General features: G+C 37.9%; 1 protein-coding gene across 1 annotated transcript in view; it reads right to left on the reverse strand.

The window, feature by feature from the left end:
- LOC117288396 (atrial natriuretic peptide receptor 1-like) overlaps positions 1-19,007 on the reverse strand; it is a 41,040-nt gene extending 22,033 nt beyond the window's left edge. The window contains exons 1-7 of the mRNA XM_033769241.1: positions 18,730-19,007; positions 17,589-17,734; positions 12,933-13,088; positions 11,280-11,415; positions 9,055-9,149; positions 1,658-1,796; positions 844-922 (exon numbers count right to left, since the gene is read on the reverse strand). Coding sequence (XP_033625132.1) covers positions 844-922; positions 1,658-1,796; positions 9,055-9,149; positions 11,280-11,415; positions 12,933-13,088; positions 17,589-17,734; positions 18,730-18,934 — 956 coding nt within the window. The 5' untranslated portion in view covers positions 18,935-19,007. The remainder of the gene's footprint in view (positions 1-843; positions 923-1,657; positions 1,797-9,054; positions 9,150-11,279; positions 11,416-12,932; positions 13,089-17,588; positions 17,735-18,729) is intronic.
- Positions 19,008-24,356: the final 5,349 nt, after the last annotated feature.

The following is a 24,356-nucleotide window of genomic DNA, read 5'->3' on the forward strand; positions in this document are numbered from 1 at the left end:
GGTGGGACACATGCCTATGGAAACGTTAAAGCCCGAGTTTTTGCCAACCAAGGTTGAAGCAGCTAGATGTGAAGCCAAAACAAGCCACACATGCAACGAAAAAGAAGCCACCGTTTGTAAATGTTGTTCACAAACGTTTTAAAATAGTGAATATGGATTTGTTTGAAACGAAGCGACAAATCATGGGATGAAATTTTGTAATGGAAGTTTGCAGAAGACTCGAATTCAGTCATTTACCTGTGGTAGGGACTCCGTAGCTAGTGTTACTTCAGTTTCATGAATATTGGGGGTTGAAAACAAATAACACGTGTTGTTAACATTGGGGCTTTGTATTCTCATGCAGCCAAGAATCGACAGGACATTCTGCACGTATAAAGAGTTTGTTTTAACACGTGCTGTACGCTACAATTTGAGACTTTGGTGGAGTTGGCCTAGAGCTTATTGTAATTTGTCCATGTGGAGGACTTACCTGGCAATTTTGTTTTTTCTTTCATTCCATTCAACTACTACAAAATACGGCAAAATACTTTAACCTTTCTTATATTCACAGAAATAGAATTTAAAATTGTACTGGAGGCTGCCCGTAATGATACTTAATATAAAAACACAAAACTCACATCTTAAAAACGTAACTCAAAAACACTGGTCAATTTTTTTGATTCCTGCCTTATTAACCCCTCTGTAATGTCCCCAACTGGTTATTTAGTCTCTCGGACCTTCTACTCTGTTTTTGTCATGCTTAATTTGGGGTCTGTTGTTTCTTGTTCGCCCTTTTTTAACAACATGGCTTATTGGCATTGGGCACCCGTTCGTTGTTGATGTAATCAAGCGCATTGTTCTTACCTGTACACACCTAAGATGATGACGGCGGCAATGGCAACGATGGAACATGCTATGACGATAGTTGTAGACACACTTGAATCTATACATTAATGAAAAAAGGACGTTAAAATACATCGTCTGAATCGGAGTTGTGTGAATTTATAAAAATCTAAAAATTAATTAATCAACGTCTACTATACCACTAGTGTATGGCAGAGGTGTTTGGTGCTCGATATAATGTCGCATGTGCATTTTTTGTTGTCGTTTTTTCGGGGTGGGGAGGGGGGTTGCTCGTGGGGAAGATGTCTAAAAGGGAACAGGGCCAACCCTCACCGTGCCACCGCTATTGTTCAAAATTAATTACACCATAAAACACACTAGGGCATACCAATGATCTCTGGAAGAGCTATATGGGTGCACCCCCGCCACTAAATACGGAGAAAACGGAGTGTCGAGCTCAGTAATTTTGTGTAGGTTCTTAAAATATTCTACATTACACATTGGGGGTTGTTCACTTCTTGGATATTAAATGTCCCTAAATAAGGGTTCTATTTGCTAAGAGGTGTAGGGAAACTCTTTCAAGATTTATGCTAGGACGTTTTGGAAATCACACTGGTGTAGGGGCTAGGAGTGTTGTGACTTAAATTGGGAATAACTCAACGGGCCTAAGGACTTTCCATGAAAAAAATCGAGCAGGGTTCATGAGTAAAAAGTTCACCTGTAAAAAGGTGTGAGGCTTAAATTACAATGAATTCTGTTTTGTATTTTGTTGATAACCGTTTTGAACTGTATGCTATGGGAATTTATTTAGTGGGGCGCATCAATATAGGACTACCTTGGTGGTGACAAGCGGGGTTTTCATTGTCGAAGCCGCACTCAGGAGTATCCAGCGGTGGTTTGGAGGCGCCGCCCGGCCACACGATGTCCCCGGTTACCCTTAACTCCCCTGTGGCACCGTAGAAATCATAAACAACCTGAGAAAGAGCCACATCAAATGTATGAAATAAAAGGGGACAATTGGTTTAAGTAGTTTTGTAACGGTTTTGGTTTTGTTGTTACTTAATGTGTTTCTTTTTAGAATGCTGTCAGACACAATTTGATATTGTGAAGTTGTAACTTTTTGAAACTGTGATTAATAACAACATTCAACGTAACTTTTTCATATTAGGGAGTTTTCGCATGCGAACGGATACGTGCTTACGTAACCTACTCGTGCTTGTGCACGTGTAGCAAGCAGGGCATCAGTGTCGTCTGCACGTATAGCGGATAGCGAGTGGCGTATCAAGTCATAATGATGACGTACCCGTCTTACTAACCGTATCCGTTCGAATGCGAAACCTCCCTATACAGTCGTTGTGGTTATTTGCTACTGCTGTCTACTGCTGCTGTTGATAATGCTACCACTGCATGATTCTGCTGCAGTTGGTGATGCTACTGATGCTGCTGCAACAACTGTACCTGCACCCTTCATAACCTGCGTTACAACTTTCGCTTTTTTAGTGATAGCCGTTTCTAACGAATTTTCTCATGGCCTTCAATCAATTTTAAGTTGTGGTTGAGTGGGCTGTTTAATACATGGTATAACACAAGCTAGATCTTCTTTTTATTCTTCATTTTTTAATTTTTTTTATTTATACTCGCTCACTTTTGTAAAGCTATTTTTATTAGGTTTTTACGGTAAATGTTAGCAAATATTGGCAAGTACATAACACGCATTCAAATGTACGTGTTTCCCCCCAATTCATTCAGACCATGTGGTTTCTTTCATAGCATTTAATTTCGCTTTCGGGCACACATGATTTCATTCTTCGCATCCATCAGGTTCGGTTTTGTCATTCTATTTCATATGTAGACATTCAGGGGTACATTTTCACCATTCTTCGGTTGAAGGTCTATGAAGGGCGTCCCTCTGAAGTGCCATAGTTTTCGAGGAAGAAGTAATTTTCCACGAAATTGATTTCAAGACCTCAGATTTAGAACTTGAGGTCTCGAAATCAACTATCTAAACGAACATAAGTTCGTGTGACAAGGGTGTGTTTTTTTACATTATTATCTCGAAAGTTCGATGACCGATTGAGCTCAAATTTTCACAGGTTTGTTATTTTGTGCATATGTTGAGATACACTAACTGTAAAGGCTAATCTTTGACAATTACCAATAGTGTCCACTGCCTTTAACTGACACCCACAATAGGGATGTTTAGCTGCACGAAACGCGAGCAAATACGTGAACGTGAACGTGAACGTTAACGTCCGAAATTGTGTTGTTTAAATCTCACGATTTTAGCATACGCGAAGTAACCATTTTTTCATGTCATTAGGTACGTATGTGTAGCATGCAATAAGTCCAAAGTGGTGACGTTACCAAGAAACACCACCATTTTCTGACGTTTACGTTCACGTATTTGCTCGCGCAACATGCATCTAAACCTCCCTAATAATTTGAAGATATTACTTAAAGCCATTGGACCCTTTCGGTAAACACTATTGTCCAAGGCCCACACTTCGTGTATCACAACTTCTATATCAAATAACAAACCTGTGAAAATGTGGGCTCAATCGGTAATCGGAGTCGGGAAAAAATATCGGGAAAACCCACCCTTATCCGCGCGTTTCGCCGTGTCATGACATGTGTTTAAAATAAATCCGTAATTCTCGTTAACGAGAATTGATATTGTTTTACTGTTTTCTCAAAAAGTAAAGCATTTCATGGAATAATATTTCAAGAGAAGTATTTCACCACTACCTTCTGTAAACCCTGTCAGTTATTTGTAAATCTGTGATTTTTTTGTTTTTTTTCTGAACCGAAAGGGTCCAATGGCTTTAACATGAACAAGATCATATATTTTAAATTTATAGATAAGTCATTATTTTGTCAGTATTGTACTTTTGATGGTTACTGGCGTGTAGTAAAAATGAGCGATTATTATTCATCGGTGTACTGTCTGTAGGAACTAATAGTCCCTCAAGATATTATTAGATCAATTGCAAATCCATGTCTGGCCATACTAAGATGCTATATCTCCCTTGTTGTGAACAAATCGTGCAAACTATTAGCCGTTGAGTGGGCTTAATTTCCACTGCTACCATCCTCTAGTATGCTCGTCATGTCCGCATTAAAAAGACTCAGAATGTTTTGCCCATCAAAAAGGGTCTTAAAGGGAAGGAAACCCGTTTGGTAATTACTCAAAACAAATATTAACTTAAAAACTGACTTGGTAACGAGCATTGGAGAGCTGTTGATAGTATAAAACATGGTGACAAACAGCTCCATGAAGTAGCATAGATTTTGAGAAAGAGGTAATTTCTCACTTAGATAATAAAAGACTTCTAGCCAGAAGTCTTTAATTCTTATCTGAAATCACACAAATTTGTCCAACACGGGTGTTTTTTTCCCTACTCATCATCTCGCAACTTCGATGACCAATTTAGCTCAAATTTTCACAGGCTTGTTATTTTATGCTTACGTTGCGATACACCAAGTGGGAAGACTGGTCTTTGACAATTACCAAACGTGTACCTTCCCTTTAACTGTTCACCAACTTCTTGTTGTCCCCATTACATTAGTCTCTCTACTTTACCATTAAAGGCACTGGACACTATTGGTAATTGTCAAAGACCATTATTCCCACTTGGTGTTTCTCAGCATATGCATAAAATAACAAACCTGTGAAAATTTGGGCTCAATTGGTCATCGAATTTGCAATAGAATAAGGAACTCTTGTTGCATTAATTGTTGTGCTTTCAGATGCATAGTAAAAAGTTTCAGCTGAAGTCTTTCATTATTTGAGTGAGAAATTACCTGTTTCTCAAAAACTATGTTACTTCATAGGGAACTGTTTCTCACAATGTTTGATACCATCAACAGCTCTCCATTGCTCGTTACCAAGTAAGTTTTTATGTTGACAACTGTTTTGAGTATCACCAATAGTGTCTAGTGACTTTAAGATTGATAGTGCTTAGTTTCTAGTTGACAAATTAATATCAACCTTTGAGGAAATGAAAACAGACAACGCAATGTATGGGTTTCATTGTCGGCATTTAAAACATAGGGGCAAGTACATTCACATCAAATGATGGTTAAATATAATTGAGAACTAAAATATAATATGAGAAAACTGGAGGGGCTCAAGGTCGCAAAGCAACTCTGTATCGCTCCCGTGGGTGTTTTGTGTTTATCTATCGATGATTTGTTGATGATTTATCGAGGTTGTTCGTTTGTTATTATCTCTTGTTTGAGGATCACTCTTTGTTAGTTAGAGGATTTTTGTTTTCGTGTGCGCGATTCAGTTTTTTTTTTTTCAAATACTTTAGTTTAACCTATAGCCAGACTTCTGAATAGTTGACTTTTTTGCAATTGTTTTTAACTGTTTTCGTGTGCGGTATGTCAGCTATTTGGAGGTCTGGTTCACCACTGTTTATATGTCTACACTGTATATGTATAATTTGTTTTGTGGTTCGTAATAATGTACATTCAATTAATGTTTTTACATGTAATAACTTGTTTGTAATTGCTGTGGTTTCAACAATTTTTACATTTTGCTTTCTCATATTGTCAAATAATCTTGACATTTTTAAGAAATTGTATATTTTCTATTTCTAGCCACAACTTAATGTTTTTGTATGGAGCTGGTCAACTGATGTAGTTGCCTATGGAGGATGATCAATGTTTTTTAGTTGAGTTGAATTGAATAGTACAACAAAAATCATGTCATAATTGCAAATGTAAAGTATTTCAATTTAGCCATGAAATATATAAAAGTTAAATATGTTTTTAACAAATCAACAACAAGAAAACTGAGATGAAGGCTTATTGATCATTTCTGGTTCTCATATTTATTTTTATTCTTGATTTGGTTTTGTTTTCGAAGCAAAGACTCGTTCGTGGGGAAGCATGCCAAACGCTGATCGTTGGTTTCTAGCCACTGATGACGTCAAAGGGGACATTGCATTATCAATTTCTGTAGTTTTACTTACGGTCGAAACAACCGCGCGGGGAGGTGCGTTTTTTACCCGTTTTCCTTTTTACTAACTGTACATTCTCAGCCATGGGTAAGGGGTAGTTGTTAACATGTAAGAAGCACCCGACCACTCTTTAAAGGCACTGGACACTATTGGTCTCAAAATGATTTTAGCATAAAATTTTACTTGGTAACGAGCAATGGCGAGCTGTTGATGTATAACACATTTTGAGAAATGGATCCCTCTGAAGTAACGAACTTTGTTTTAAAGAGGCAAGTTCTCACTCAAAATATTAAAAGATTTTAGGCCTGAAGCATTTCATTGGGCATCTGGAAGCATACATTTTTTGTGCAACAAAGGGTTTTTCATTTTTGTTTTTTTCATCATTCTCTTGCAACTAACGTAACCAATTGAGTCAACAATTTCTTAGGTTTGTTAATTTATGCATATGTTGGGATACATCAAGTGAGAATACCGGTCTTTGAAAATTACCAAAGGTGTCAATTGCCTTTAACCGTATAATCAACACCACGCTCACAATCAACACCACGCTCATTTCGTAACCATACAAATTTACTTTTCTTTCGTTCATTGTTCTCTTGCAACTTCGGTGACCAATTGAGTCAACAATTTCACAGGTTTGTTAATTAATGCATATGTGGGGATTACATAAAGTGATAACACTGGTCTTTGAAAATTACCAAAGGTGTCCAGTGCCTTTGTGTATAATCAACACCACGCTCATTTCGTAACCATAAAAATGTACTTATCTTTCTTTCATTATTCTCTTGCAACTTCGATGACCAATTGAGCCAACGTTTTTACAGGTTTGTCAATTTATGCATATGTTTGGAAACATCAAGTGAAAATACTGGACTTTGACAAGGTGTCCACAGTGCATTTAATCGTACAATCAATACCACGCTCATTTCATAACCATAAAAAGGGTACATGTACTTTAGTTTCTTGATGAGATGATGATCTCAAAAGCTATTACCTTAGCAACTAATCAGTATAGGCCATTTGGAACCACGTAATTGCCTTCAACAACCATTAAGTTCATTATAGGCCTAAAATTGATAAAACAAACAATTGTCGTCTAATTTACCTAGAGGTATTAATTTTTCCCTATATTGGCATATCACTTCAATGTCAACTCAATGAGTACATAGTAAACGCATGAGAAATTACCTCCTTCTCAAAAACTATACGTCACTTCAGAGGGATCCGTTCTATCAATGTTGTATACTTCTAACAGCTCTCCGTTGCTCGTTACCGAGTCAGTTTGTATGCTAACAATTATTTCTTAGTAATTACAAATAGCGTCCAGTATACATAAACCTCAAAAACAAAATTTACCAATGCAAATAGACCAACCACTAAAACATAGAATAAAGTTGATTTGACGTTTTTGTATTTACCCAAAAAATGAGCAATTCATGGAAACCTAAAGTAATCAAAGTTGATTTAGCGATGTTTTAAAACCTTTAGAGGAAAAGGTTTATTTAATGTAAATAAACCATAGCCCCCAAATCAAGCATGCTAAACCAGCATGTCAACGTTGATTCAAGGTTCGTATTCAACCTGGGACCGAGTGAGTTGCTCACCAATCGATTGCTATACAAACGGCGTCAGCTGAGCGACTTGGTCAATTGTTGCACTTATCTCAGCTGCACTCGTTACCGGTTTGTGTTCTACGCGTCGTGTGAAATTTGTCAGCGTAAAGCTTATTCCTACGGGCCTTGCGGCAGAATACGATCATGGAATTATAAATTGGGTTTCTACGAAAATGGAACTAAAGCAAAACCTGACTACTTTCGCATCTCAATAACTATAGTCTGCTTGCTTTTTATGTGCTGTTTTAAATGTGATTTTCAGGTACAAGGACTCAAAATCAACCGTATCCATCATGTTCCGAATCAACACCGCAAAAATAAGAATACTAGGTTTTCCGCTCAACCCCTAAGTAGGGCCTATAGCCCTTTTTGAAATCTGATCTTGGCTAAATCTGCTTCACAAGGGGCGAAAAGCAGACAAATTGAAAAATGCACTGAGAACAACGGTCAATCTGTTTTTCTTTTCACAAATAGGAAGGCTAAAAAGTACATGTCCATTTTCCGATTTCCATAAACATACTCCAAACAATTATTATCCCAACATGTTGTCATGCTGCCACCATCTTGGTCATGCTCCCTGTATCCAGTAACAGTAATATATGCCAATATTCACTGAACAAAAATGAACCGGACTATTTGCCCTTCAAGCCTCGGTTTGGTATCATTGATTTAAATGGGAGAAATCAAGATGGTCGCACCATGATACATGTATATTCACTAGAGGCTGTGTTTACGGGAAATCTGTATTTGTGCGAGTTACCAAGGTATGTACGAACCGTATAAATCAGTACAGAAATGCCCTAGTTTTGTCCGTATCCCTATTGCATTTCTGTGGAGGAAATCAGTTAATCAGATCTTGAGGCTTTCAGGACACACAGATCTCTTGCAAATAACTTCTGTAGAAACGTGGTCAGCGGAATTGATTTTAGTATAATTAGGTTTGTACCAAAACAAGCTCGAATTTGAGGCAGCACTGGACATTGTTGTTGTGGTCCAAATCAGTAGGCCTACACCCCACACTTTTTGTTTTATAATGCAAATCCTCATAAAGAATTCCCAGACCTCAGTGAATACATAATATTGGTAGGGGGGTACACCATACGACATATCGATCGCCAATAACTACGCACGGGGAACACAAGAGAGAGCAATACCCGAACACAGAGTAACCGTGATCTTAGCCAAATTTCATGGCTCTGCTTGCCGCGAGTAAAGAAATGGTGCTTACGGAAGCAGGGAATTCCGCACTTACGTCGAACTTATTTCACAGGAATAGCAGGAAATTTTTGCTTGTGTTAGTGCATACTCCATCCTAAATAGACATCATTCGCTTACATCACAGAAAGCGGAGTGGGCGGAGAATGGTGATCGTAAGCACATAATTCGGCGGTAAGCAGAGCTGGGAAACAGGGTCCAGAGCCCTATTATCAAAAAGCTGTTATCAAAAATGTTGCTTAGCAATTTTCTTTGCTAGAAATGACCGGGGTAATAGTTGCAGCAATGTAAACTTTATGGAATTTTTTACTGGTAACCAGCTTTTGTTAATCAATATTTGTCTGTTTTTAGCAATATTTTTGTGCTGACACTTATTTACAGGCTTTTTGGGGCCCAGGTAGTATGTCATTGCCTGATGTTAACGTTAAAAGTTGGTTTACCGTAAATTGGCCTTTGGAAGTATCCGTCATGTCCCACAAGGAATAATCAGCATCTCTGTCACCGTTCTCATTCACCGTAACCAAGCCAGAAATACCTGTTTAAAAGTAAACAGAATCTGGGGTTGAGGGCTTTTGGGTATAGGCCTACTTTCTGTACCAAACAAAACCGATTTCCACAGATTTACGTTAAACTTACAAGGTTTGAATTAAAATATTAATTGCTGGGGTGCTTAAAGGAACACGTTGCCTTGGATCGGTCGAGTTGTTTTTTGAAAAGCGTTTGTAACCGTTTGTTGTAAAATGCATATGGTTAGAAAGATAATTTAAAAGTAGAATACAATGATCACCACAAATTTGCCTCGAAATATCGTGGTTTTCCTTTTACTTTGCGAACTAAAACGGTCGGCCATCTTTTATGGGAGTCAAAAATGTGACTCTCATAAATGGCCGACCGTGTTGGTCGACGAGGTAAAAGGAAAACTACGCAATTTCGAGGATACCTGTGTGGATCATTGTATGCTACTTTTAAAATATCTTTCTAAACATATGCATTTTATAACAAACGGTTACAAACGATTTTCAAAGACCAACTCCACCGATCCAAGGCAACGTGTTCCTTTAATTCGAATGAAACATGGATATTGTCTGATTTGTATTAACTTTTGATAAGAATAAAAGGAGATATCCCCATACTAATTCCAGCTGTTCATTCTATAACTCTTTAATTTGTGTCGAAATTTAGGCACAACATTTCAAATGTCAAAAATTAATATAAAAAATCAGACAAAATCCATGCTATACAAACAAACTAAAAACCCGTCGTAAGCGCTGTGTGTTCCTCCAAGAGTCACAAGTTATACGGTCTTGCCTGCCAGGAAGGCCCTGGAATACACTAGGTCACTCATTTTTTTGTTTAAATTAGGTTACATGTTCTATTGTACAATACTAGTCTAGCATTGTAAAGCCATCCATGTATATAGATCTTTGACTTTCACATACTCTGCTAAAATGTGATGGTCGGTTAACTTTTTTTTTAAATTAAACCAGGTGCTATAATGTGTTCTAGACGCTGTATGTAAGATTTTCTTTTTACAATTCTCCTCCGCTTAACAAAAGAATTGCATGCTTAAAGTGAAGAGCATTTTCTCATCTAACCGCCCCCTTCCCCACCCCAACCCCACCTTAATCGGCCCGAACACTCAAACTCATAAAACCCATTAGAGAAAATAACTCCATCTGAAAACCATTACCACTTAAGGCACCTGCTCACATACTAAATACTACTACATGTTGGAGTGTGGGGATGCATTTGAAATTTGTATTACATACCAACTCTTAATTTTTTTTTATTTTTCAAGGGCACAATCCTTGAATGTTCACCTCTTTATTTCCGTTCTCTATCAATTGTTACTCAAAATACAATCTGTCATAATACAGAGAGCATGCTAGTGTGTTTTTGCCTTGTACACGGTTTTGGATCTAAGGCTGCAGGTAAAGGGCCCCCCGTCAATAGTTTAACCTTTAAAACTATCTCTTGTGAATTCTGGGCTTTTTGTCTACAGAACTTTATTTAGCAGAAGTAAGTGAACATTCTTGGTTTAAGTTCACTTTCTAGCATTAAGTTCACTTTTTTAACATTCCTTGGCTTCCAAACCAGCATTAACAAATGAAATTCAATAACATTAACGTTGGTGAATTCGACATTGTATATCTTTTTTTCGACATTCTAAACTTTCCTCAACAAAATAAATTAAATGAAACTTTCGTGTGACTTTTGTACTTTTTTATACAAACAAAAACATTCTAGGACCCTATGCCTTTAACACAGTTAACGGCAGTGGACAATATTGGTAATTGTCAAAGACTAGCCTTCACAGTTTGTGTATCTCAACATATGCATAAAATAACAAACCTGTGAAAATTTGAGCTCAATCGGTCATCGAACTTGCGAGATAATAATGCAAGAAAAATAACCCTTGTCACACAAAGTTGTGTGCGTTTAGATGGTTGATTTCGAGACCTCAAGTTCTAAATTTGAGGTCTCAAAATCAACTTCGTGGAAAATTACTTCTTTCTCGAAAACTATGGCACTTCAGAGGGAGCCGTTTCTCACAATGTTTTATACCATCAACCTCTCCCCATTACTCGTCACCAAGTAAGTTTTTATGCCAATAATTATTTTGAGTAATTACCAATAGTGTCGACTGCCTTTAAGCCTATTTTACCTTCAAACGTCCTGTTCCTCATTTTTCTTGTTAGTGCCAGCCCATCAGAAAGGTTACCATTGTCACTCAACGTCTCGTTGACAGCGAGAGAAAACAAGATGATGACGTCATGGAATGCATTGGTGAAAAAGTTGTACTGTGAAACAAAAACAAAATGACGTATTAATCGGAGCTGAGCATAGACATTTTCGCAAATACCCATTGCGCAAGTGCTAACTGTTGAAAGAGGTGCATGCTGGTCTAGCTAGGGATCAAACTTGAACACTAGCTAAACCAACATGCACCTCATTCCACGGCCAGGTATGTAAGGTATATTGAAAGACAGTGTCCAAATTGACGGCTTCGGGAGTGGCTTCGGGAGTGGCATGTGGCAACAGTTGTAGCCAAAGCCACTCGCTTCGGTAACGTGTAAGACTTGCAAAACTTTGCAACTGGAAACCACGTTTTTCAGTCACATAAAAAGGTGCCAGGCTAGACAGATCATTAATTTGGTTGTGCTCCAGCAAACACGTGTCCAGGGTGGATTTCTCAAGGAGTTTAGACTAGTCTTATCTCGAGTAAGGACGAATTACTCGTCCTAACTTCTGACAAGTATTCAGTTTTTAAGATCTCCTAGTTAGGACTAGTCCTAAACTCTTTGTGAATTCGACCCCTGTAGAACTTAAAACTGGCCTTCCGTGTTGCAACTCCGTCAATACACAGGTTTGGCGTAACAGTCCATAATGAGAACCGTCAACGGAAAAAAAAGATAAATTATTTAAAAAGCAATCATCGCTAGAGACCTAATTTGAGGGGGGTTGGTCGTGTAAATAGCATCCAGTACACATGAGAGACCATTATGTTTCCAACTACCGGTTTGATCGCATGCATGGCTTGCTTAGTTATTTATACCCCGTTTTGCTCATACCCTAACCAACTAACCGGGAACTCAAACAATGGGAACAATGTTGAATGGGTATTTTGATATGTCCAATCGAAACAATCATTAATATAAGAATTTGTTCAATTTAATTAGTCAAGATGCGGTTACAACCATTTATAGAATCTCTTTGTAGGAGTGCTGGCTATATAAAGAACTCGTGCTGTGGTCATTAAACAAATTTCCTGAAAAAGAGGAATAAATCTCAGTGTTTTCTCACAAGCATCACGATTAAGTTGTCTCTGCTTGGTATAATGGTCTCTTTCATTTTGAAAATGCGACGTTCGACAATAGTAGTGTGCCAAAATTCGCGGAGAAAAAAAAGAATTATTGAAAACATTGAATTATGACAAAACATTTAACGCGACAAGAACTGAGGGGTAAAAATACGGGTTATGAAAATTGTTAACCCTGAAACAAATGCCCCCCCCCCCCCCATTTAATGCTGTAAATGGCAATTTTAAAGGCAATACATTTGTTTTTTTGGAACTGTTCAGTATTATTTTAACTCTGTAACAACGTAGTAACGCCTTCAAGACTCTCATTTGAGGGTATATAAACTGATATTTGTTCATAAGTACATTACTTGGAAGTTTATGTTCCTCAAAAAGCTTTTTAATAGCGAAAGCAGCGGTAGGCCTCTATCAAAATTGCTATTGCCATTATGTTTAAGAGTGATTACCAAACGTATGGCTTCCCTTGTAACTTATTTACGATAAGAGAAAGTGACTTACGTCGTCTCCTGGAGGGCTTGTCCAATTAAATACACGTTTACGGCGGAGCTGGAGCTCGTTCCTAAACTCCTTATACTTGTCTGTGATTGGTTCGAGTAGGCGGAACGTCATCAGAGCTTCAAATGCTTGTTTAGCTTCGGCGTCTTGTCCGTCTCCCTATGGAAATACAAACAAATTGATCAAGATGAAACCCAATTTAAAGGCACTGGACACTATTGGTAATAACTCAAAATATATGTTCTGGACACTAATGGTAATAACTCAAAACATATGTTAGCATAAAACTCACTTGGCAACGAGCAATGACATAAAATATGGTATCTTTACCAGTACTTGAAAACACGTTGCACGTGCTTAAATAATGTTCGTCTTACTGAGACAAACAAAACTAATTTCATGGTATTGTTATACTAAATTTTCAAAAACTACAGCATCACAGCAAAACAAGATTTCAAGGAAAGCCTTCTTCCATCATTTTTTTTAATCTGTGTAAAGTTTAAAGTAATTATAATAATAATAATAATAATAACCCGTTTTTATATAGCGCTTTTCACACCCGGAGGGCGTCCCAAAGCGCTTCACATTATTACCCCTGGTCACTCCTTAAACCCATCTCAGCTCCCTGGTGGGGAGTATACAGCCTTGTGCAACATTAATATGCGCTACTCGGCTAAATCAATCACAAGAACCATCTCTGCCCTCACAGGTACCCATTTACCCCTGGGTGGAGAGAAGCAATTATAGTCAAGTGTCTTGCTCAGGGACACAAGTGTCACGACCGGGATTCGAACCCACACTCTGCTGAACAGAAACACCAGAGCTTGAGTTCGGTGTTCTTATCCACTCGGCCACGACACCCTTTAAGTAAATCTGTGGACATTGTGTTTTGTGTTCATTTATTCATTCTATTAATTTTTCTTTTGCCTCACACACAACAAAACAAAAGTGATAGAATTTACATTATATTATAATAATTATGACAACATAAGGACATTAGAATGTTGTGTGATGATGGAGGTCTCCAAGAAGCATCAGCTTGTCGAGTAGAGACCCCACTCATACAATAAGTACCAACAAATTGAAGGCTGCACACGCCTGGGCGGAGAGAGATGGCCCTCAGTTTTTACATTTTGTGCACACGTATTATCATTAAATATTAAACATAGATGGTGCTCGCTGGGAAATCAAAACCTACTGTGCCCCAACCGTCCATACACCTTGGGCGGTTCTGTGTTCTGTATAGCAATACATTAAATGCATTTGATTGATTATTCTATTAGTGTATTTCATTTACTTATTCTTGCTCTACGTATACTTAAAGACACTTTACACTATTGGTATTGTCTAAGACCAGTCTTCTCACTTGGCTTATCTCAACATATGCATAAAATAACAAACCTGTGAAAATTTGAGCTCGATTTGTCGTCGGAGTTGCGAGATAACCATGAAAGAAAAAGAAAAAACCTTGTCACACGAAGTTGTGTGCTTTCAGATGCTTGATTTCGAGACCTCAAATTCTAAACTTGAGGTCTCGAAACCAAATCCGTGGAAAATTACTTCTTTCTCGAAAACTACGTCACTTCAGAGGAAGCCGTTTCTCACAATGTTTTATCAACACAATGTACTATCAACCTCTACCCATTACCCGTTACCAAGTGAGGTTTTATGTTGATAATTATTTTAAGTAATTACCAATAGTGTCCACTGCCTTTAAGCCTTTTGAAGGATGTGTGCGTCCCTTGTTATCCATCTACACAATTAATTGCTTTGAATCGTCACTGATACATTGTGTATACACAAAGCGATTTTTTCAGTATCAAGTTCTTTTTACATAATTCAATAGTATTTTGTCAAGGTCTACAGGTTTATGAGTTTCAACGGTTCAAGGGAATATTTCTTCGATTGTTACTAGTTAGCCATTTAGCCACTGTACCGCCCAGCCGCCTAATCAGTATGAGCATTGAGCCAGACAAAAGCCTTGAAAAGCTATTGTGTCCATTTTATCCGTGCACAACAATATTCGCCATAAAAATTACCGTAGCCGTTTAACGAGAGGCATTTATTGTTCCCATGAGAACTTGTACTTTTATGCAAATATCAAGGTTCAAATTGTGCATACACATTAAGCCATGGCTATCTTTTAAAATTAAAAATTTGAACTACGGTTCCAGTAATTTACTGCAAGAATCTTGACAAATTGGATTTCAGCAAACTCGGGCGGTGCAGGGACTAAAGGGTTAAGCCTACCCGTTTGTGGGGTCGGTTTGATATGACCATGGAGTAGCATAGTGCCCACTAAGTCTAACCCTAACATGGCCCAAGAATGCTTCTTGCTGCAGTATTCGGTGCTTATGGTGCGATGTAAAACACGTCATTCTGCGGTTCCGTTAGCTTATGATTTCGCAGTAAGCAGAGTCATGAACTTAGCAATTCCAGTTTAGTATTTAAATCGAACATCGTGCGTACTAACATCACGGGCTGTTTTTTGTTTAGTTTCATTTTTTTTAGGGGAAGGGTGTTTATTAAACTGATGGCGGCATGACGCATAAGCGTTTGCCAAACAATTATAAACAAAAGTGCGCCGGTTGGCATATGGCCGGCCGAATGTTAGCAAAAAATAAAATTAAAAAAATGAAATATTTGTGTAACATTTCTACAAACTATGCCTATCTGATTTTGATTTGCATTTAGGGCCTTCCATAGTTTTCCAACAAATCGGTTGGCTATCCAGTCTATATATTTTAATATTCTTCTAATGTGCTGTTTCTTGTGCTTTTTATGTGTGTGCATAAATTTGCTTTCTATTGTATTTAATTTCAATTTTTATTGTAGAGCGCATTGGTCTATTTTGGAAATGCGCTATATAAATCTTGTTAATAATAATAATAATAATAGAATGTCCTTATGGATGTCTTTATTGCAGCACACACTGTATGCGTACCGCTAACCGGTTTATGACAAAACATCACATAAAACTCAATAACACACAACAACCATCATTCGATTGTTTGCATCCATGTGGAGACATCTTTTCTTCCTTCCTTTGTCCCTGACTTTAAGAACCTCCCATAGACTCTGTATGCCTACACATAATTCAGGCTTTCAGAAATTCCATATGGGGACCTTTCTTGTTCCCTTTATTGATTAAACTTCATAATGTAGTGAATATTACTAAATCAAGCATAATATGTCGTGTTTTTACCAGAACAGTTGTCAACCGACCAAGATGGCAATTTCATATTTTCCAGTTCCGGACATTTCATATTTCTCGTTTCTTTTGTTGGATGAAAGCATCAATTGATTTGTTTCCAGGTCGGTGAAATCAAAATCGAAGGTAAGCAAGCCCTGCCCCCTTTTGTGTGCTGTTTACGAACTCTGGCTAAGTAAAACATAGACTTGTCGACTAAAAGGGAGGACTGAGACCCAAGTTGTTTGTTTGATATTAAAGAATTAGCCATTGCAAACAGCTTACCAGCCAAAAGGTCCTAACATGCAAAAACACATTTCATGGCTTGAAGGAAAACATTACTTAAATTATTATCAAACGAAAACAACACCATGCAAACTGACTGGATAAATTGTAAAACAAATTGGGGTTGAACAAAAAGTCAAATTTCAAAAGTCCGCCGTTTGAACGCGCCGGTGCTCTACGAGAACCCATACAACCGTTTACTGCCGTTTAACCAAGGATCACACCCAAGCGTATGACACAACGTGGAAAGCGACAGCCAGGGGATGAGTTTAAGGGGGTCCGACTTTTTATTTCAGATTAGGCCAACCAAACACGAAAAGGGAAACCATAACAGGATTTTGTGTTGAACAAAGACACATTTTACTTGAGTTATATATCTATATATCACTGTCTCGTCCAAGAGATGAATATAATAGGCATGAAGATGTTTAGGCAAGACAACAATTTCAGTTTCTGAATAAAACCTTCACAATAATACTAAACCCGACCATCTTGCAAGGCCTCGTCCTGGGCCGGGGCTCGAACCGGGGACATAGACGTAATGGCAGGGAATATAATATAACAAACACACCATGGTCCCAGGGATCCTGACCTATTTTTGAGTCATACTGAAAACTGGCAACAATCTGGATTTTAACTCAGTTGGGCACAGTTTCGGGTCAGTTTGACACAGATTTTGGGTCAATCTGACCCAAACAATTAACAGGGCTCGATTTCACAAAGCACATAGATTTATCTTAAAGATGAGTAACTTGTCTGGTATAACCATAGTGATCAGGGCCCAATTTCATAGAGCTGCTTAAGCACACAATTTTGCTTAAGCAAAAAAATGCTTAGTAAAATCAGATTACCGGCCAAGACTCCACTCAATTGTTATGCTAAGTGAACAACAGCTAAATACCAGCCACAAGCAATGTATATGGCATAATTTTGGCCAGTAACATGTGTAAAATAGGTGAGCTATTTTCGTGCTTAAGCAAAATTTTTGCTTATGCAGCTCTATGAAATTGGCCCCTGTATCGTGACATCACCCCTTGCTTATGAAGATCAAACTTATCTCTTCGTGAAAATGGCCCAAGGCCTCATGTGTGATTTTAGAATGCACTGAGCCAATTAAAATGCCAATGAGCCAAATATTATGATATTTTAAATGAAATTTTGAGTTTCAAATGCTTCCCACATACCTGTTGCCAGGACGAGTCTCCAAACCTCCACGTGTTGTTGAAAAGGTGAACTGAGAAGAAGACGTATTCACCGTTAATGTAGCCCGCTCTGTAGGCCTTCAACATGATATCTCGTACTGCTTCAACGGGTGTTATTATGAATATAACTGCAGGGAAGGAGGATTGAACAAAATGTTAATATTCGTTTAGTATAATTGTTTTATTACTGTGTTGTTTAGGATGAAAGCTTTAAGGGTACAGTACACGCCAAGGTTCCTCGGTTAAAAAAAGAATTTAATACAATTAAAATGCATGGCCAGATTTTGGACGATTACTTTTCTCATTAGTTCTATAATGTGATGAAAGAAGTTCATCAGGCTGGTAAAATATAAACTTATATTGTAATGTGTATTTGTCTTTCTGAATGAACAGGAGATGAGGCTCTCAAGAAAAACATGCAAAATAACTAGTTGGTGCTTTCTCGAACCTAAAAGTATAATGCTTGGTTCAAATCGGCCAAAAAATTGACCTGTATCCTTAAGAAAAGCTACAGATGACAAAGTTCAAAGGGTGGAAGGGCAACTTCAATGAGGGTGTACGTGCAAAGATGTATGGAAACAAAATTCACGTCCACATGGGAGACTTTGGTCAAAATTGGGCACGAAATATGACGCCGGTTCCTTTCTAGAAGGATGGCAATGGTAACATACCTCACATCGTCCATCGAATCTTTGAAATTCGTTCAAGACAAATTCTAGACGCGTTACCGGGGAGGGGGGTCTCACGCAAAAATGAGATCGAAGAAAGTGCAAATTATATTGAATGGATCTATACTTCAAATAGCCCTAACAACTTTATATAACGGTTGAAATATCTTTTCGGCACCATTTTTGCCAATGGACATTAAACCAACAGAGCAAAGTTCAGTTGGCTTGCAATTACTCGATAGCAGTGTATGAGACACACGGAGTAACGTATGGGGAACGTATGTCCGAATTTGGCGGTTATTACGGCTACGGCTTTGTTTCTGCGTCACACATGGGTTGAAGTATATAGGACACCAATACAGGACATCCATATAAGCCGTCAGTATCCGCCAATTCGGGTACGACCTTATTTAAAGCTTAAAGTTTTGCCGCTTAGGGTTTTGTTAGAACCTTACTTCTTCCTCTCCGCACAGCAGCGTCTAACGCAGCCTGGTTGGATTCCTGTAGACCAAGTACAACTGGATTGATATAGATACCCGCTTCTTCAAGTTTGCCTTTTACACTGGTGGCCGTTATCTTCCAAATACTCGTGTCATTCCAGATTATCGAGCATCGTGTCCACGACCACTTTTTGAAGAGTGCTACGGCGAAACGTCCCATTGCACCCAGCTGAAAAGCAGTCCTCGTGAGGGTCTTATACTGTGCTTTGTTACCGAGGTCACCCGACGTTGACGCTCCGGATAGAACAGGAACATTCCAGAACGCTGCCAAGTCCGAGACTCCTTTACACTCGAAGCTACAAGCTGGTCCCAGGAAAAGCCTCACTCCGTGCCGGTAGAAGAGATCAGACGCAACACCAGGAGCCATCATGACGGATGGACTGCACTTCGCACCGGTAGATTGAAAGACATACGACAGGCTGAAGTTCATATATGACCCGGTATCCACCAGAGCTTTGACCTTCTCTATGGCGATATCTACGGCAGGCTGGATGCGGACCTGGTCGAATATTTCAACTCCACCCGTCTGGAGCAAGAGACCTGCCCGGATCTCCGGTGGCCCATCGGGTTGAGAGTTGATGCTTTGAACGCAATGCGAAAAGCAAACCACGCGAAAGATAGCATCGAGTAGTTCGATTTTCATCTTCACGGCGAATAGGACAAGTCAAGACCGCATCCGTGAAGAAACTGAAATGAGGCAGTGTTCCATTTCAAGGATTCGTGTTAAATGACCGTATTTCGCCTTTCTGAATCACAGGTGTGCGATCGCTGATGAGAGTGACTGTGTGCGTATGTAAACGCTTGAAGGTTGAAACACGCTGCTCTTACATCAATACATTTCCGAAGACGTGAGCCCTCGACTGGGAATACTAAACCGCATCTCTCCTCTCGGAAAACGAAGTAAACCTTGAGTCTGCCTTACCCAAACATCACCGACGATGGCAAGACATTGCGGGTCTAACAATATAGTACACACGTGGCGAATGGCTCGTGTGTGCGCACGGCCACTGGACAGCAATTTTGTTATGTACATCAAAGTTGCCACTGTCGTAGTGCTTTCCAATGGGGACTTTGTTTTCTAAATTGATTAGTCAAAACAGCACTAATTATGGTCATATGAGACATGATTTGGACTATAAATTTACGTCAAATTATGTCTCAAATGACTAATTAATAGTGTTGTTTTGACTACAATGATGCATTTAAAGTGCACACACTTTTCTTTGCCATTCTATCAAGAGGAAGAGACAATAACCCTTTGGTGAGAGTTTGGTGAAAAATGTCCAGTAAATTTTGAGTTTTATCAGTGGACTTTTGTTTTTGTTACACGCATTCTCTAGAGAAGACAACAAAGTTCAGAGTTTTTTTAGGTACTTTGTTGAAGATTTGCCGATTTGAAGAAGAACAACATGATTTACGTTTTTAAAAAAAGCTATTGGTTCTATTCTGGCATTGCACGAAAATGTCAACCAATGATAATATTGACAATTAAAACGCAAAACTGAAAATGAATAATAGTTGAGATCCCGACAATAGTTCAGGTTCAAAACCACGTACAAACATTTTTGCAAATTACATGTATTTTGTGAATATTCCAAGGCATAAATGCGAAAAGTGTTTTTGTTCAGAAAACAGCATCATCTGTCAAAATTCGTTCAATAAGAAATTCGTTAAATCTGGCCTTTAAAGGTATATTCATACATAGATTCATATTCACCTTTGTTGCAATTGTTGAGCCAATGAGTTACCTTCGTTTGACGTGTGCCGAGGGTGCCCTACTTAAGTGACGTCTTGTGCACGCGGTTGAAATGTAAATTACCCGATCAAAGCGAATACACCACGGAGTTAGCTTTCAACCTTGTTTTCCCAATAATGGCCTGTCGTTAACATATGTTTATGAACCGTATGCGAGTTTAAAATATAGTTTTTTAAATTATTCATCTGATAATGATGGCAAGTTTTCGATCAGCGAAAGTAAGTAGGCCTACACTTACCACACATGGGTTGGCTTATAAAGGGTCTATGTAACTTTTGTAGGACAAAAAAACACAATGTCCACAGATTTACACTTAACTTACTCAGTTTGAAGATAATGATATTTGAAAGCTTCCCTGAAAATACTACGTGCTGAGGTGCTGTAGATTTTGGGAAATGGGTAAAACAATGTCATGAAAATAATTTTCGTCTTATGAGACGAAAATTATTTTTATCATTTACAAACGGATTTTCATGACATTGTCTTACTCATTTCTCAAAAACTACAGCACCTCAGTAAGTAAGAAGCTTTCCACTATCATTATCTTCAAACCCTGTAAGTTTAATGTAAATCTATGGACATTTTGAAAAAGTACCCAAATCCTTTAACTGTGTTTTCAATTTATGGCCTGTCGTTACATTTGTTTATATATTGTATGCGAGTATAAAATTAGGTTTTTAAATGGGCCATCTGGGCCCAATTTCATAAAGCTCTTAAAGCCATTGGGAACAGAAAAAAAAAGTTCACAGAATTACAAATAACTTACAGGGTTTACAGAAGGTAATGGTGAAATACTTCTCTTGAAATATTATTCCATGAAATGCTTTACTTTTTTAGAAAACATTAAAACAGTTATCAACTCTTGATATCGAGAATTACGGATTTGTTTATAACACATGTCATGACACGGCGAAACGCGCGGAAACAAGAGTGGGTTTTCCCGTTATTTTCTCCCGACTCCGATGACCGATTGAGCCTAAATTTTCACAGGTTTGTTATTATTTGTATATATAAGTTGTGATACACTACTCTTTGGACAATCCTGTTTACCAAAAGTGTCAAATGGCTTTAAGCAGAAAAAAACTACTTGACGATGTTTTTGCTTAGCAAAAACTGAGTCAGGCACCAGCCACAACAATGTAAACTTATTGTAATTAAGGCTGGTAACCTGATTCTTCTAAGCAATAATATTCTGTATTTAGCGATTTTTGTTGTCCTCAAAGGTTTTAAGAAATGTTGTCCTGGTTATGATATTAACTTCGGGTCAGCGAAGTGCAGGTACCCGATCAAAGCGAACACTATTACACCAAGGGGTAATTTGCTTTCAACCTTGTATCCAATAATGGTCTGTCGTTACAATTGTTTATGAACCGTATATGTGACTAGAACTAGAACTAGGTGTTTTACTCATCTGGGGCCAATTTCATAGAGCTGCTTAAGCAAAAAAAATTTGTTTAAGCACGAAAATAGCTCGCTTATTTTACACATGTTACTGCCCAAAATGTCATGCCATATACATTGCTTATGACTAGTATTTAGCTGTTGTTTACTTAGCATACCAATTGAGTGGTATCTTGGCCGGTAATCTGATTTTACTAAGCAATGAATTGTTTGCTTAAGCAAAGTGTTGTGCTTAAGCAGCTCTATGAAATTGGGCCCTGGTAACGATGCAAAGTTTTCGGCTGCGAAAATAAAGTACACGATCAAAGCGAACACTATTACACCACAGGGTAATTCTTTGCTTTCAACCTTGTTTTCTAATAATGGTCTGTCGTTACATTTGTATATGAACCGTATGTGACTAGAACTAGAATTAGGTGTTTAAATTATTCATCTAGTAATGATGCAAAGTTTTCGGCCGCGAAATAAAGTATCAGATCATTATTTGCTTGCAATCTTGTTTTCTAACAATGGTCTGCCGTTACATTTGCCTAGGCCTATACATCCTTATATGAGTAGTAAGAGACTAAAGTATATATTTTTAAGTGGTCTATTCAATATTCATTTGGTATTGGTGCACATTTCATGAAATTAATGATGCGCCTCCAAACTAATGATGCGCCTCCAAACCAAGTAGGACTACCAATATTGCAAAGTTATGACTCATTATACGATAGAACAATGACGATAGAGAGAAAAGACACTTGACAAAAGGACACAAACCGTGCACAACACAAACAAAGACACGGTCGTGTCTTAGTCTCTGTTGTAAAGTAGTATTTTGTGTATTTTGTTTCACTAATGAGAGATTTTAGTCATTTTAAATGGTTGTTTATTTACATGTCTCTTTAACAGGTTCACGTTGAACTGCATTTTTTCACGTTCAAGTTTACTGCTTCAAATTATCACAAAAGTCCAAAAATTTCAATCGAAACAGGATTTTAAAGCAACAAATTTGTCTTTACCATTTTTTCCTCTAAACTGTGAAATACATGCTCCAGATTTTAGACATCAATATAGTTTTGTAAAGCTTACATTTAAAAAGTTTATAAATTCTAGTAATTGTTTGCAATATCGCACAATTTGTCATGTTTGTAGCCCAAGGGATAACAAAAATCTATCCCCTCCTCTTTCTTTGCTTGGTTTGAGCAGCAAAGGATAGACAAATATATCCCTTCCTCTTTTCTGCTTGGTTTGCGGAGCAAGGGATAGAAAATTCTATCCCGTCACCTTTTTGTCTGGGCTTGAGGAACAAGGGATAGAATATAATAATATGAATAATGAAAACTTAAAAAGCCCACAAATCCGTCAAAGTACTCATGGCGCTAAACACAAAACAGAAGTTTACAAGAAATCCAGATCAGAAATTTTTGTTCATAATTTTATAATAGCAATAATAATGGAACAAGACGGTTCAAATTATTTATGTTAAAAAATGGACAGGAAAAACAGAAGGAAGGGGGTCACCCTTGTTCACATCCAGACAAAGTTAAAACAACGTTGTCTTGCAGCAAAGCCCCCTAAAAGAAAGACATTTGCACCCCCCCCCCCCTTCCGCCTCGGGTTACTCCGTTGATTATGTTTACGATCAAAATATTACACAATGCACCATAATGGAAACAAAATAGACGCTTTGAACCAATTAGTAAATACAACAATGACCGACAGCAGAAGAACCACCATACGGACAAACCAACATTCTAATTAATTTGATGGGGCACTATATATGCCTAAAGCATTCATTTTATGAAGGCCATTTTAAGGTGCTTGTCCATCAAAAGAATTTGTAGACGTTGGTTACAGCATGGGGGTAAATAATATCGACTGTTATGTGCATATTGTGTGCCTTTCTTGTGTATTAAGATAACAACAAAAAAGTTTTTTAAGGCCTCAGTCTTTTCTTTGAAAGTAGAGATGTAAAAGGCGCTTTTAAAATGCTAGAGTCATCTTTTTGTAACAGCCCGTATACCACACTGCAAGCACACTGTGAACATTTATTTGTTCTTACGCTTAAGGAATATCCCATTAATTTCCCATTAATAAAAAACTAAAGTTTGTTAAAGCTTATAAAATGTCATATTTTATTCGCGTAATTTTTGTTGAAGGTCTGTTTACGCCTGGTGATTACTCTTAAAAATAATGGCCAAAAAAACAACTGTTGCCTAAGCCTACAGCAGTTTTCGATAGTGTAAACAGCATTTTGGGTTATATTTCACTTGGAAGAAATGTGGTTATGTAAAAAGAGATTAGTTTTTTTGTACAAAAATTTGAACCTGAGAATGCTGCTCTGATTGTGTTTTCCTACTGAGGATTATTCTTCCTGCGCGGACATAACCGCTCTGGATTTTCAATAATAAAAAAAACGCGACCACATTTTGAAATGAAA

The sequence above is a fragment of the Asterias rubens genome, chromosome 3 (assembly GCF_902459465.1).
Source record: "Asterias rubens chromosome 3, eAstRub1.3, whole genome shotgun sequence".
Lineage (NCBI taxonomy): Eukaryota > Metazoa > Echinodermata > Asteroidea > Forcipulatida > Asteriidae > Asterias > Asterias rubens.